The sequence below is a fragment of the Medicago sativa genome, chromosome 2 (genome assembly GCF_051527215.1).
Source record: "Medicago sativa cultivar Bolivia chromosome 2, Bolivia_mono, whole genome shotgun sequence".
Lineage (NCBI taxonomy): Eukaryota > Viridiplantae > Streptophyta > Magnoliopsida > Fabales > Fabaceae > Medicago > Medicago sativa.
Window position 1 is genome coordinate 36,594,981 of NC_140750.1, and position 16,461 is coordinate 36,611,441.

Consider the following 16,461-nt stretch of genomic DNA (forward strand, 5'->3'; position numbering starts at 1 on the left):
ATCCATTAGGCTTTGTATATCACCTTGCACCACACAACAACCCATAGGATTTTGAAGACATTCTGAACAAGAAGCATGATCGTGATTGAACAAAGAAGCTTGGCAAAGTTTGACATGTAGCGGTACCAAAGGAGTAGCAACATTACGGACATCCAACATGGGAGCCTCTCTAGGAACAGGAACTCCTTCGAAAGCCTCGATCATGTTAACAGTAGCATGATTTGGAAGTGGGTTGTCAAGAACATGAGGAACACTATTTTCAAAAGTCAACCGTCCTCTGTCTATCAGATCCTTTACCACATATTTCAGAGCGTAGCAACCCTCAACATCGTGGCCTTGAGCACCTTGATGGAATTCACATGTGAGATCCTGTCGGAACTTGGGAGGCAATGGTGTAGGCGGAGGTTTGCCTGGTCTGGTGACGCAGTGGCCTTTAGCAAGTAGGGTTGGGAGCAGATTAGCATACCACATTGGTATTGGTGGAAAATAAGTCTTGGGTCGGGGACCCTGTTGTGGCTGCTGTTGCTGTTGAGCAAGAGGCTGTTGTTGTACTTGTTGAGCAATGGCATTAACGGGCACTGGTGGTTGACCCGGTGGCAGAGGATATTGCTGGTAGAATGGCGGGAAGAAAGGATGTTGAGAGTACTGCATGTATTGGTAGGGCAGGGGTAACTGAGCAGCAGCTATAGACTGGTTACCAGATACCATCCCTACTTCGGACTCCTTCTTCTTATGGTGGTCATTACCATACTTCTTAGGTGCGCTAGCTGAAGATTCTCCCTTTTCAAGAACAATGATACCCTCTCTGACAGCCTCCTCTAGACAAGCTCCCATAGTAACCATGTCGGAGAAATTATTCGGAGCAGAGACTATCATTCTTTCAACATATTCCTTCTTTACAGTTTTCAGGAATGTCTGTGTCAGTTCTTCCTCATCAAGCCGAGGAGAAACACGGGCAGCTGCCCCTCTCCACCTCTGAGCATATTCACGGAAGGTTTCATCTGACATCTGAGACAAAGACTTAAGAGAATCCCTATTCGGCTTCAAGCGGGTGTTAAACTCATAATGATTTTCAAAAGCAGCAGCGAGTTCCTCAAAAGTATGGATATTGTCTTTACTCAAACCAGTGTACCAGTCTGCCGCATCTTCCATCAAGCTATCCTGGAAGCAGTGGATCATCAGCGCATCATTATCTTCGTAGTTGGCCATCTTTCGGACGTACCGAATGACATGGCTATGCAGACAAGAAGTTCCATTGTATTTGTCAAAATCTGGCACTTTGAACTTCTTAGGAATCTCAAATCGGGACACCAGGCATAGATCACGAGACTTAGCAGAAACACCGTTCCCACGGATAGCTTTGACCTCACGGAGTTCTCCAGCTAGCTCTCTTAACTGTTTTCTCATAGCTTCCATCATAGGGTCTTGTCCACGCGGAGTGTCAACATCGATTACCTGTTGCACAGTGTGTACATCAGGATCAGTAACAACAGTAGTCATTTGAGGCATAGAGATAGGTGTAGAGGCAAAAGTTGTCGCATGAATCTATCCTTGATTACCAATACCAGAAATACCAGCCGCAGTATTAGGCGCATAAAAAGCTGAGAGTCCATAAGGGCGTCCATTGGCCATAACAAACCGAGCATCAGAGACCACAGTAGACAGTGGGATAGATGGAATCACTTCAATAGAAGCTGGGACAGATGTGGCTGGTTGTTCTTGTGCAGCCATCATAGTAGACATGGCGTCATGAGCCTTAGCCAAGTCTTCTTTCATAGCAGCCAATTCGGCACGGAGCTGAGCATTTTCTTCTTCAAAGTTAGCCATGTTTCTTCTCCTGTAAAATCTTGTTTGATGAACTCTATCTGGTTGGTAAACCTTACGAGCACGAGCCACTTTTCAGACTGCGGCGGAAAAAACCAAGAGGCAATGAGCACGAGAGAAGTCTTTTGTGACCAATGAATGCATATGATGCATGAGATTTGTTAATGCATATGCAAAAAAGACTCTTTTTATGTTATCGAAGGGTTTTAGACAAATTAGAAATTTGTAAACATTACTAAACAATAGCAAATTGGCAATTCTTCAAGGGTGATAAACATATATTCAAGATGGAAGAAATGTTTTGAATAAGTATTTTTAGGTCCAAAATTAGGGTATAACAGACTGCACACACACACTCACTTGAGACTTGATGTTGGGTTGAATAGGTTCACGAGGAATGTTTGAAATTGTGATTAGTGTACTTGAAACAAAAACCTTAAGAGAGACATGTTGTTTTCAATTGCATTGTCATGATTAATCTTTTTGCTGCTGCTATGTCCATTGCCTTTTGCTTGAGGACAAGCAAAGATTCAAGTGTGGGGGAGTTTGATGAGTCATAATTTAGTCTGTTTTAATGCATTATTTAGTACCGTTTTATTTAGATTTAGTTTTATTTTATTTTAGTTTTATTTCCTTTTTGAATATTTTACTTCAAATTGCATTTTATTTTATTTTAGGAACGAATATATGGTGGAAGGTGTCTTGGAGCAAAAGAAAGAGGACTGGAGAAAATACAGTGCAAAAATACGAAGATACGGAGACAAAAATATATCTCCACCAAGTCAGAAGCTTGGCATGACCCGTGCCAACATGTGGCACGGTCGTGCCACCCTCCAGGCCATCTTTTGCTGCTTTTCTTCAAGCCCAAGTTACCATGTTGCAGCTTTACTGATTTGCCCTTATAGTTGCTTAGTTTTTAAGTCAATTGTAAAGCTATAAATAGAGTAGTTCTCCATCATAAACATTCACCTTTTCTTAGAATATTTCAGTACAATTATTTTAATAAAGTTCTTTTATTTCTTTCTTTCTCGCAATTTATTTTATTGTTTTCTCTCTTCTCCCCCCATGTCTACGATGAACATGAGTGAGTAGACTTCTTCTTTGTTTTATCTTGGTTTTCGGGTGTCAAACATTGATTACGTTTGAACCTTTTTAACCGGTGATATCTTATTTTTTCTTGGGAAGGGAAAAAGTAAGCAAAACCCTTGAGAATCGAGGTCCGGGAGTTGTTTTCGCTACGGGAAGGTGTTAGGCACCCATAACGACTATAGTATCCTATAGGAACCGTCTTTAATTTCTACGCGCGCGCTTTATTTTTAAATGCTATTTGAAAGTGTTTATTTAAACCTAAGAATTATTCTAAGTGAAGAATTGGAGGGAGAAGAATGTTTTTGGATTTTTATTTTAGTTGAATTGAAGGAATTTTGTTCCCTGCCTACGTACCCGTTTAAGGGATCAAATCCACCGTAGTTCTCTCTCAAAAAATGTTTTTTGTTTTTGTTGGTTGATTTTAAGTTTGAAAATTGGAATTTTGAAGAATGAGAGAAAGAGGCCTCAAGGGCATGAGATTTAAGAAAAAGTGGGGTTTGATTAGTCATTTGCAAAAGAAGTCAAGTATGATTATTTTTCATTGAAATTTGATTAAGAAAATGAAAAAGGAAAATTCAATGGGATTTTGATCCCAAGGTTTATTATGAAAAATGTTTGAGTGATGTTATTCATATTTTTTGGAAAAATTGATTTTTTCTAAGTATAAGTCCTAGGCATTCATCTAAACATACAATCCTAAACATACATCTAAACATGCATATTCTAGCTATTTATCTAAAGTGAAGTGTGTGCATGTGTCGGTGCTTGTGTCGGTGTACATCATTAGAGTCCATTGTCCTTATTACATCACACCCTAGATACATTCTATGGCCTCTTTGCCAAGAAATTAAAAGTGGCATAAAAGTAAAATATTACAAGAACTCCTAATTATTACATTCTAATTTTTGCATGAAATTGAAACTTAAAGTGCAAGAAATTAAAGTGGAGAAAGAGATGAGATATGGAATGCTTATGATGTATGAAACATGAAACAAAGAAGTTAGTAGCACAAGATATAAAGCAAGTCAAAGCTATCATAACCAAAAGTAAGAAAATTAACATAAGAAAAACAAGCAAAAACAAATGTGAAATAGGCCTAAAAAATCATCACCAATGCAAGGCTTGAATATGACCTATAATCCTCATACTTCAAAGGGTTTCCAAAGAATTTCAATTCAATTTTCACAAAGAGGATTAAAGGAATATACACTACCAAGCATTTAAGACAAAAATTAGGCAAATTTCACATTATTTATTCACAAACAAAACTTGGAACACAAGGCATTAATGACATATTCACAAACAGCACCAATTTCATGGATTCAAAGTCACAATTTTCATAAAATTCATATAACAAGGTTCCACATCAAATACTCAAGATTAAGGGCCAAGATCATGCAAAATTTTCACAAGAAATTATCAAAAAGTAACATAAAATCACAAGAAAACTCCACATATATTTTTACCAATTTTAACATGCAACAATTATCACAAAAATACCACAAAACTATCAAGAAATATGTATGAATTTTTTGGAATTTTTTTAGAGAATTTTAGACACAAACACATGCAAAATTTCACAATTTTTTGACAAAAAGCAAACAATTAATCAAGAAAATACCACACATTTTTTAACCAAGATTCAACATATGACAATATTACAAAAATATCAAAAAATGATCAAGAACACATAGGAATTTTTTAGGAATTTTTTTATGAAAAGATTAAGCAAACAGGGGTGTAATTATCAAACAGCAGTGTGGAAATAGCACAAAATTCAGCAAAACGAAAATGGCAGACAAAACAAAAGCCCAAGCCCAGACTTAAGAGGGAAAGAACGGGTCAAAGCAAATTGGACCGGTTCAGGAACGGGTCGGTTCAACCGAACCGGTCCAACAAGCACTAAACAACACAAGCCACTCCTTCTCTCTTTCCTCATCGTCCTCATTCTTTTCTTTTCTTCTTTCATTTCTTTCCCATTCCCACACACACAGTCACATAATCATCTTCTCCTTTCTTCATTCTTTCATCTATTCAAACAATAATTCCTACAATTCTCTTCTCTTCAAAACACTAACACACACAAACATGAACAATCTACACAAAAAGCAACATAAGCACATATCCATGGCCGAAATTCAACGCAAGGAAAGAACACATATCCATGGCCGAAATTCAACGCAAGGAAAGAAGAATTGACGGATTTACACAAGAGCCAGCAACAAAACGGATCGAATCAAAGGATTGAAGTGATGATACCTTAGAAAGAAAACGGCGAAACGAGGGACTTCGACGGAAAGCAGCAATGACAATTCCAAATCCGCAAGCTTCTTCGTTGGTCTGGACAATTCTTCTCTTCTTCTTGATCACGTCTTGTTCGAGTATTGAAGCTCAGATTCTGTCTTCTTGTTCCAATTTTCCTTGCTTCAGCTTCAAATCTGTTGTGTGAGGTTCGATTGGTTCGAAACCTTGTGGTGTTGATGTGTTGCGATAGGCTTGGAATTGGTGTTTGTGGATGAATTCAGATTGTAAGATTGTAGCGGTTGATGATGAATGAGATAAGATGAAGGTAACAATTGAATGGTGATAATGGCGGTTATGGAGGTATGAGGTGGTGGTTTGTGGTGGTTGAAGTGGTGGTTGAGTGGTGATGGTGAATTGGTTATGGTGGTGGAATGAAGAATGGAGGTGGTTAAAGGTGGTTAGGGAGTTGGTTAGGGTGGTGATGGAGTTTGTTAGGGTGGTTTTGGTGGTGGTGAAAGTTAGTTAGGAATTGGTTGTGGTGGTGATGTTCACGTGAATGAAGAAGAAGGAGGAAAAGAGAAAAGAGTTTTTTTGTGATTTTTTGTGTAAATTGTAAAGAATGATTGGTAATGAAAAATTGACCAAGACTTTGACTTATATAGGGGATGAAAGGAATGCTTGGACCGATGAGGAAATGCCACATGGACTTGGACTCTAACAAACTCTTAAGAACCAATAACATTTGGACACATGGCACTTGGACTCTAACAAACTTAAAAGGGATTGAAACGTAAATAACAAAAGTGTGCGGACTAAAATGAAAATTAAAACTAAAATTGAATTGAAAAAGTAAAAATGAAAATTAACGTAAAGCGAGACGATTAAAAACAACAAAGCAGATTAAAATGAATCAGCAATTTTATGTGAAATGACCAAAATGCCCCTGGAGGCTTAAAACGACTAAAAATGACTCAGATGAAATTTTAAAATGGATTTTTAACAGGAAATTAAAGCAAGAACTTATACAAGACTCAGAGACAATTTTTTTTAGAATTTAAACAGGGCTTTGACACATGAAAAGACTAAAATGCCCCTAGGGGCAAAATTGACTCAAAATGACTTCAAATGCAATTTAAAAAATGGATTTTGACATAGAATTGAAATGAAGACTTATTCAAACTATTTGAAAGGACTCAGCCAAATTTTTAAAAGACTGAAAGAAATTTTAACATAGGAAATGACTAAAATGCCCCTAGGGGCTAAAATGACTTAACTGATATTTTCTGAATGAATTTTGACATGAGATTGAAACAAGGAAAGACTCAAACAATTTTCAAAGATTAAAATGAGTTGAATGCAGGAAATGACTAAAATACCCTTTTATGTGAATTTTGCAAATAACATTGAAATAAAATGCAGAGAAAGATGCAATTGATCAGAGACATATCAAATGATTTATAATGCAAGAAAAGAAGAATTGAACAAGTATTTTTAGGTCCAAAATTAGGGTATAACAGCTGCCCCTATTTAAGTTTCTTTGTCCGGGGAGTCAAGAGACGAAGTCTTAGAATTGACGGGACGAAGATACTTAAATATTAACATTTGCACTGCTTTTGGACATAAAAATACGCTTTCAGATTTTCAAAAACATGAATGCCATGCAACATTTCATTTATGAATGCAAGACAATCGAACCGGAATCTACGGGCTGTGTCACACCACCAAGGGATTTATAGACATCAAGGTAGAAAGAACGGGCAACAAATAGACAGGTACAAGCTGTTCTTTGGATCGAACCTGCCACCTGACCGAGAGATACAAACAAGAGATGGGTACAAGCTGTTCTTTGGATCGAACTTGCCACTTGACCAAGAAATACAAACAAGAAATGGATACAAGCTGTTCTTTGGATCGAACTTGCCACTTGATTGAAAACATAGCCATATAGGCAGATACAAGCTGTTCTTTGGATCGAACTTGCCACTTGATCGGAGATATAGACAAAGGGTAGATACAAGCTGTTCTGATCGAACCTGCCACTTGATCAATACCACAACATGTAAGTAGGTGCAAACTGTTCTTTGGATCGAACTTGCCGTTTGACCGATAACAAAACATAAGCAAAGGGTACAAACTGTTCTTTGGATCGAACTTGCCGTTTGACCGGAAACATAGACATATAAGCAGGTACAAGTGGTTCTTTTTGGATTGAACCTTGCACTTGACCAGTAATCAAGATACAAATTGAAAGTCTGGTTTAACAAGATACCAATTGAGGGTAAATTGTCATTGACTTGATTTGAAAATAGACATGACCATTTTTGTTGGCCCAAGAGTAAATTGAGAGTGAATTGACATTGATTTGAATTGAATTGAAGTATGAAATTGACATTTGACATTGACATTGGCTTGGAAATTGAAATTGACATTGACATTGACATTGACATTGGCTTGGAAATTGAAATTGACATTGACATTGACATTGACATTGACATTGACATTGGAAATTGACATTGACATTGACATTGACATTGATATTGACATTGACATTGACATTGACATTGGAAATTGACATTGACATTGACATTGACATTGATATTGACATTGACATTGACATTGGATATTGACATTGACATTGACATTGGCATTGATATTGGCATTGACATTGACATTGACATTGACATTAACATTGACATCGGATATTGACATTAACATTGACATTGACATTGACATTGAGATTGCTTCGAATTTGACATTTGAAATTGAAATTGAAATTGGCATTGAATTTGACAGTTGACAGTTGGATATGCAACATGTATGTATGGTATAGCAAGATTATTGGATGTATGAGCACATAAAATGCATGATTATGCATGTATGAATGCTTGAAATGCATGATTGGTTTGTAACTTGACAAGAAAGTTTCGCATAGATAGACAAGACATTGGAAGTTTGGGCACGTAGTGGCTCGTGCTATAACATATTCACAGGGGAAAACCTCTTTTGGAGAGACCGTCGTTTGAGAGACGTATCAAAACCATGGCTGAGGGCAATAAAACTTGTAGAGGAGGGACCCTTGGAAGGTTCTTGGATACAGGTCGCCGTTGCTAGGCGTGTCAGTGCTGGGTAAACATTGGATGTTCGCATCTGTGGTCAATGCTTTTCAACATTCTTTCATTTTTCATTTTCAAACCCCACTTTTGCCTGAACCGCCCTTTCGGGTTTTCGATTCACCGGGGAATAAATTCTTTTCATTGCCCCATTTTTGCCTGATTTGCCTTCACAGGTTGTCAATCAGCGGGGTGCTCATTTTTGCCTAAGCCGCCCTTTCGGGTTTTCAACTTAGCGAGCTTTTCATTTTCATTTTTCGTTTTTTCATTTTCATTCGGTTTTTTCATTCTTGCCATTGACCACAGATCATCCTGGGGAGTAACCTGCTTGTAACATGTATTGAAATAGACATTGATATTCATTCATTCATGCATGTTTCATTGAAATGTACCCTGTTGCTCAGGTTTGCTTTCAAAATAGACAGAAAAAGATTTTCAATTTTCAAAAATGTTTGTTTCAGTCATTGACATTATCCAATAAAAAAGAAATATTTTGTATATAGCATTGAAAATAGAAAGAGAAATAGAATTTCAAACAAATAGCACAGGCTCAAATTGATGTAGAAGAGTGAAAATTAGCCAAAGGCATAACTTCACGGATTTACAAAGCTTGGAAAATGGTAATTTTATTGGTTGGTGATACATTGAACACGATGACCACTACATTTCATAGAAACTTTGAATTCACAAGTACAGAAGCCTCTGATGAAGACGATCATTGACAGTTGCAGATGCCCCAAGGGTGATGGTGATTTGCCAGATATAGTTACTTGTCTTTTATCAACCTTATTTTTGCATGAACCGCCCTTTCGGGTTTTCGCTCATTCTTGCCTGAGTTGCGTACAATCTCAGCGAGCTCTTTCATATTCATTTTTTGTCCCTAACTTTTGCCTGGATCGCCCTTTCGGATTTTCGATCCACCGGGAAGCGCATTTTTGCCTAGGCCGCCCTTTCGGGTTTTCGACCTACCACGCTGTTCTTTTCTTTTTAGACAAAGTATTTCTTGACTATATCGGCATTAACAGGATTTGGAAGCTCAACACCATCCATGTGTGTAAGAATCAAAGCACCACCAGAGAAAGCCTTCTTGACAACATAAGGACCTTCATAGTTAGGTGTCCACTTGCCCCTTGGGTCGGGTTGCTGACTTATCCTTCTTTTCAATACCAGTTCGCCTTCCTTGAATTCTCGAGGTCGGACTTTCTTGTCAAAAGCATTCTTCATTCGAACTTGATACAACTGTCCATGAGCCATAGCATCCATACGTTTCTCTTCAATCAGATTCAACTGGTCATACCGACTTTGACACCATTCAGCCTCAGTTAACTTCGCTTCCATGATTACTCGAAGAGATGGAATCTCCACTTCCAGAGGGAGAACTGCTTCCATACCATATACAAGAGAGAAAGGAGTTGCCCCGGTTGAGCTGCGCACTGTAGTACGGTAACCGTGCAAGGCAAAAGGTAGCATTTCATGCCAGTCTTTGTAAGTAGTGACCATCTTCTGAACAATCTTCTTGATGTTCTTGTTAGCGGCCTCAACTGCACCATTCATCTGAGGTCTGTAAGGAGAAGAGTTGTGATGTTCAATTTTGAATTCTTCACATAAAGCTTGCATCATATTATTGTTCAGATTGGAACCATTGTCAGTGATGATCTTGTTGGGAACACCATATCGACAGATGATGTTATTCTTGATAAACTTGACAACCACTTGCTTGGTCACATTTGCATAGGAGGCAGCTTCAACCCACTTGGTAAAGTAGTCAATTGCTACTAGAATGAAACGATGTCCATTGGAAGCCTTTGGCTCAATTCTTCCGATCATGTCAATGCCCCACATGGAGAAAGGCCATGGGGAAGATATAACATTGAGGGCATGTGGAGGCACATGAATCTTGTCAGCATAAATTTGGCACTTGTGGCATCTTTTAGCATGTTTGTGGCAGTCACGCTCCATAGTTATCCAGTAATAGCCGGCTCTTAACAGTTTTCTTGACATGGTGTGACCCGAAGCATGGGTCCCAAAAGTACCATCATGTACGTCATGCATCAATTTCTCAGCTTCTTGTTTATCAACACATCTCAACAAGACCATGTCATAGTTCCTTTTGTATAGGATTTCTCCGTCCAGAAGGAATTTACTAGCCCATCGTCTCAAGGTCTTTTTATCCCTGTTGGAAGCACCAGGTGGATATTCACGATTCTGCAACAATTGTTTGATGTTGTGATACCAAGGCTTTTTATCATTCAAATCTTTGTCGGCTTGATCTGGCATATTTTCAATAGTAAACACATGAGCGGGTCTATCAAGACGCTGCACTTTGATTACAGGCACATCATTCCAGTGATTGACACGAAACATGGAAGACAAGGTAGCAAGAGCGTCAGCCATCTGATTCTCATCCCGAGGGATATGGTGCAGCTCAACTTTTGTAAAGTATGTCAACAGGCGTCTTGCATAGTCACGGTAAGGGATCAACTTCTCATGATGAGTCTCCCATTCACCCTTTATCTGATTAATAACAAGTGCAGAATCTCCATAGATGTCGAGGTGCTTAATTCTCAGATCAAGGGCTTCTTCAATGCCCAAGATGCATGCTTCATATTCATCTATGTTGTTTGTGCATTCAAAAGTTATTCGAGCGGTGAAAGGAATGTGGTGCACCTGCGGAGTTACAATGATAGCTCCAATTCCTTTACCATAAGCGTTAACAGCACCATCAAACACCAATCCCCACTTGCTATTGGGATCCGGCCCTTCATTGATCAGTGGTTCTTCACAGTCTTTCGCTTTCAAATACATAATCTCTTCATCAGGGAATTCAAACTTGATTGGCTGGTAATCCTCAAGAGGTTGACAAGCAAGATGCTCAGCAAGGACACTTCCTTTGATTGCTTTCTGGGCTTTGTACACAATATCATATTCAGACAACAACATTTGCCAACGCGCAATCTTTCCAGTAACAGCAGGTTTTTCAAAGATGTACTTGATTGGATCCATTCAGGATATCAACCAAGTTGTATGATTCACCATATAATGACGCAGGCGCTTGGCAGCCCAGGCTAAAGCACAGCAAGTCTTTTCAAGCATTGTATACCGAGTCTCACAGTCGGTGAACTTCTTGCTCAGATAGTAAATAGCATGCTCTTTCTTACCAGTCTCATCTTGCTGACCGAGAACACAACCCACTGAATCGTCTAACACTGACAGATACATAATCAAAGGCCTTCCTTCCACTGGTGGGACAAGGATAGGTGGTTCCAACAGGTATTCTTTAATGCTATCAAAAGCTTCCTGACATTCATCATTCCATACAACAGGCTGATTCTTTCTGAGCAATTTGAAAATTGGTCCACAGGTAGTAGTCATGTGAGATATAAATCTTGAAATATAATTCAAACGTCCGAGGAAACCTCTGACTTGCTTTTCAGTTTGAGGGGCTGGCATTTCTCTGATGGCTCGGACTTTATCAGGGTCAACTTCAATGCCCCTTTGGCTGACAATGAAGCCTAGCAACTTTCCGGATCTTACACCGAATGTACACTTGTTAGGATTCAACCGCAGCTTGTACTTTCTCAGTCTTTCAAACATCTTTTTCAAATATACAACATGCTGCTCCTCATCACTTGACTTCACAATCATGTCATCAACATATACTTCAATCTCTTTGTGAATCATATCATGAAACAGAGTGGTCATACCCCTTTGATAGGTAGCACCAGCATTTATCAAGCCAAACGGCATCACTTTATAACAGAATGTTCCCCACGGAGTGATGAAGGACGTCTTTTCTCTATCTTCAGGAGACATTCGTATCTGATTATAACCAGAGAAACCATCCATGAAGGAGAATACTTTGGATTGAGCAGTACTGTCAACAAGCACATCAATGTGAGGCAATGGGATGTTATCTTTTGGACTGGCTTTGTTCAAATCTCTGTAATCAACGCACATTCGAACTTTCCCATCTTTCTTTGGTACCGGTACGATGTTGGCAATCCACTCAGGATATTCAGCTGTCATGAGGAAACCCGCATCAATTTGCTTTTGCACTTCAGCCTTGATCTTAAGAGCCATGTCTGGACGAGACCTTCTCAATTTCTGCTTGACAGGAGGACATTCAGGTCTTGTCGGTATCCGATGTTCCACAATCTTGGGATCTAGACCCGGCATATCTTCATAGGACCATGCAAAGACATCTGGATAATCATGAAGGAGCTGAATAATATTCTCTTTCACTTCTGGCTCAAGTGCGGCACCAATCTTGATCTCTCGCTTGTTTTCTTCAGTACCCAGGTTGATGAGTTCAATCTCTTCCTGGTGAGGCTGAATGGCTCTTCTTTCTTGTTCAAGCAGTCGAGTGATCTCATACGGTATCTCTTCATCATCATCCTCATCTTCAGCTTCATATACAGGGAATTCAAAATTTGGAGGAACCATAGGGTCACTGTGTTCAACGGGTTTATTATGGTTCAATCTGCATAATATGATTGGGATGATTTTAGAAAAAGTTTTTCATGCAGATTTTTGAAATTAATAAGAAAAATACAGATGTTTTGGTTTTTTCTGGCATTACCATTATTTCCAAGAAAAAGGCACTAAAAAAGAAGTAAAAAAACAAAGAGTCGTGAGAAAAACGACAACTTTTATTGAAAACGGCAATGCCGAAACAAACACGCCCTTACAATGGTATCACTTTCGCCTTGGGCAGAGCGAAAGGATTGTTATTTTGAAAACAAAGAAGACATGAGCAACAAGACACATTACATGGAAGCATGCATGACTAAAGGAACATCAATGGCCTCCCAATTTCTCACAGTGCCTCCTGGTATAACAAATGTAGGCACGTGACTACTCTCAGCAGCATCTTCAATAATAGCATTGATGAACCCAGCACTGTAGAAAGTTCCCTTTGAAACACCAGAGGTTGGGGAGAATCCAAGGCCTTCTTTACGCTTGTTTTCCAAGATCTGAATCACCCTGCCCCAGCCAGCAGCTTGCCCTGCTTGGACAGCCTTCTGAGCATCTTTCAATGAAGCCATGCTAGCACCAGCCCTCCGGGGTTCTGCACCCTCAACAGTCAAGCCTTGAAACGACGTCCCTTCGGCGGACCCTGCTTCAACACAAGAGAAAGATGACACTTGGCTAACTAGATATGCTTCCTCACCATGCACAGTGACAATCTTACCATTCCTCATGAACTTGAGTTTCTGATGCAAAGTAGAAGTTACCGCTCCAGCGTCGTGGATCCACGGTCTACCGAGAAGACAACTGTAAGAGGCATTGATGTCCATGACTTGGAAAGTAATCTGAAACGTCTCAGGACCAATGGTGATTGGCAAGTCTACTTCCCCGAGAACATCTTTGCGGGATCCATCAAAAGCTTTAACCAGATAACTACTACCCCTCAGGGAGATTCCATGATGACTTAATTGCCTTAGTGTGGATTCAGGCATTACATTCAATGATGATCCAGTGTCTACCAACACATTGGATATCATATCAGATTTACAGTGCACCGAGATATGCAGAGCCAAGTTGTGGTGTCTTCCCGCTTCGGGGAGTTCATCGTCACCGAATCCCAAGCTATTGCAAGCGGTAATATTACCCACTATTCCATTGAATTGCTCCACAGAGACCTCATGATCTACACAGGCTTGCTCAAGTATCTTCATCAACACCTTCCTGTGAGCTTCCGAGCTCATGAGCAGAGACAAGATGGATATCTTCGATGGGGTTTGCAGCAGCTGGTCGACAATCTTATAGTCACTTTTCTTGATAAGCCTCAGGATTTCGTCCAGATTGGACTCTTCAATAGATTGGCCTGCCGGGCCGGTGTTCTTATCAACAGGAGGAACAACTGGTGGAGCTATTGAAGCAATAGGTGTCACCACCTTCTTTTGAAACAAGGGTGGACGGACTTTTCCGCTTCTCAGAGTTGTAATTTCACCGGCAACATTGTCAACTGTAGCTGGTGATACCAGAGGCACCTCCACTCCGTTCTCTATCATGGTTGCATTGTACTTATAAGGAATTGCTTTTGTAGAGGCATAAGACACCGGACCAGGTAACCTGATCACCAAAGGCTCAACATTTCTCGTCTGAGATACACTTTCAACAGGAGAGTCATGGAACACTGGCACAATCACACATACGTCGCTGGCAATCAAGTACTTGTCATCCATCAGATTCTGGATATCATCCTGCACCACACAACAGCCCATGGGATTTTGCAGACATTCTGAACAAGAATCATGATCATGTTTGAACAAAGAAGCCTGGCAGAGCTTGACATGTAGCGGTACCAAGGGAGTAACAACATTGCGGACATCCAACACGGGATCCTCTTGAGGAACAGGGACCCTTTCAAAAGCCTCAATCATATTAACAGCAGCATGGTTTGGAAGCGGGTTGTCAAGAACATGAGGAACACTATTCTCAAAAGTCAACCGTCCCTTTTCTATTAGGTCTTTCACAATATATTTCAGAGCAAGGCAACCCTCAACGTCATGACCCTGAGCACCCTGATGGAATGCACATGTTAGATCCTGTCGGAACCTGGGAGGCAATGGATTAGGCGGAGGCTTGCCTGGTCTAGTGGCACAGTGTCCCTTGGCCTGTAGAGTTGGGAGCAGCTCACCATACCGCATTGGTATTGGTGGAAAAGAAGGTTTGGGTCGGGGACCCTGTTGTTGCTGTTGAGCAGGAGGCTGTTGTTGCACTTGCTGAGCGATGGCATTGACGGGCACTGGTGGTTGGCCCGGTGGCAGAGGATATTGCTGGTAGAATGGTGGGAAGAAAGGATGCTGAGAGTACTGCATGTAGTGGTAGGGCAGAGGTAATTGTGTAGCAGCTGCATATGGGTTACCAGACACCATCCCTACATCAGATTCTTTCTTCTTATGATGACCATTACCATATTTCTTTGGTGCACTGGTTGAAGATTCACCTTTCTCAAGGACAATAATACCATCTCGGACGGCCTCCTCTAGACGAGTTCCCATTGTAACCATATCAGAGAAGTTGTTTGGGGCAGAGACTATCATTCTCTCCTTATATTCCTTCTTCAGAGTCTTCAGGAATGTCTGCGTTAACTCTTCCTCATCAAGTCGAGGAGAAACACGGGCAGCCGACCCTCTCCATCTCTGAGCATATTCTCGGAAGGTTTCATCTGATTTCTGAGACAAGGCTTTAAGAGAGTTCTTATTTGGCCTCAGACGGGTGTTGAACTCATATTGACTTTCAAAAGCAGCAGCGAGTTCCTCAAAAGTGTGGATGTTGTCTTTGCTCAAACTAGTGTACCAATCTGCTGCGTCATCTGTCAAACTACTCTGGAAGCAGTGGATCATCAGTGCATCATTGTCTGCGTAGTTAGCCATTTTTCGGACGTACCGGATAACATGGTTGTGTGGGCAAGAGGTCCCGTTGTATTTGTCAAATTCTGGCTCTTTGAATTTCTTAGGAACCTCAAATCGGGATACCAAGCATAGATCACGAGCTTTAGCGGGAGCACCATTGTTTCCGCGGCTAGCCTTGACCTCACGGAGTTCTCCATCCAACTCCCTTAACTGTCTCTTCATAGCTTCCATTGCGGGATCTTGTCCACGCGGAGTGTCAACATCAATCACCTGTTGCCCAGTGTGTACAATAGGATCGGTAACAACGGTAGTCACTTGAGGCATAGAAGTACTTGCACCAGCAAAAGTTGTCATAGGAATCTGTCCTTGACCAGCAAAACCAGAGACACCAGCAGCAGTATTAGGAGAGTAGTAAGCTGAGAGACCAAAAGGACGGCCGTTGGGCATAACAAACCGAGCATCAGTAGCCACAGTAGACAGTGGGATAGAGGGAATCACCTCAGCAGTAACTGGAACAGAAGTGGCTGGTTGTTCCTGTGCAGCCATCATAGTGGACATAGCATCGTGAGCCTTAGCCAAGTCTTCTCTTATAGCAGCCAATTCGGCACGGAGCTGAGCATTTTCTTCTTCAAAGTTAGCCATGATTCTTCTCTTGTAAAATCTTGTTTGATGAATTCTATCTGGTTGATACACTTTGCGAGCACGAGCCACTTTTCAGACTGCGGCGGACAAAACCAGGAGGCAATAAGCACGAGAGAAGCTTTTTGTGACCAATGAATGCATATGATGCATGAAATGTGTAAATGCATATGCAAAAAGATTCTTTTTATGTG

At 40.4% G+C, this 16,461-nt stretch overlaps 2 protein-coding genes across 2 annotated transcripts; both read right to left on the reverse strand.

Annotated features, from left to right (window-relative positions):
- Window positions 1–1,451: 1,451 nt before the first annotated feature.
- LOC146946613 (uncharacterized) lies at window positions 1,452–12,899 on the reverse strand. Its single transcript, XM_085748267.1, has 2 exons — window positions 12,223–12,899; window positions 1,452–1,455 (listed from the first exon to the last, which is right to left on the reverse strand). The coding sequence occupies exons 1-2, from the start codon at window positions 12,708–12,710 to the stop codon at window positions 1,452–1,454; spliced, it is 492 nt and encodes a 163-aa protein (XP_085604393.1). The 5' UTR covers window positions 12,711–12,899.
- Window positions 12,899–16,461, reverse strand: LOC146946614 (uncharacterized). The gene has a single exon (XM_085744603.1). It carries the CDS (start codon window positions 16,268–16,270, stop codon window positions 13,034–13,036), a length of 3,237 nt encoding a protein of 1,078 aa, XP_085600729.1. The 5' UTR covers window positions 16,271–16,461; the 3' UTR covers window positions 12,899–13,033.

Bases quoted from the DNA above. Each gene is read 5' to 3' on its own strand.
- LOC146946613 (XM_085748267.1), bottom strand. From the start codon at position 12,710: ATGGTTCCTCCAAATTTTGAATTCCCTGTATATGAAGCTGAAGATGAG.
- LOC146946614 (XM_085744603.1), bottom strand. From the start codon at position 16,270: ATGGCTAACTTTGAAGAAGAAAATGCTCAGCTCCGTGCCGAATTGGCT.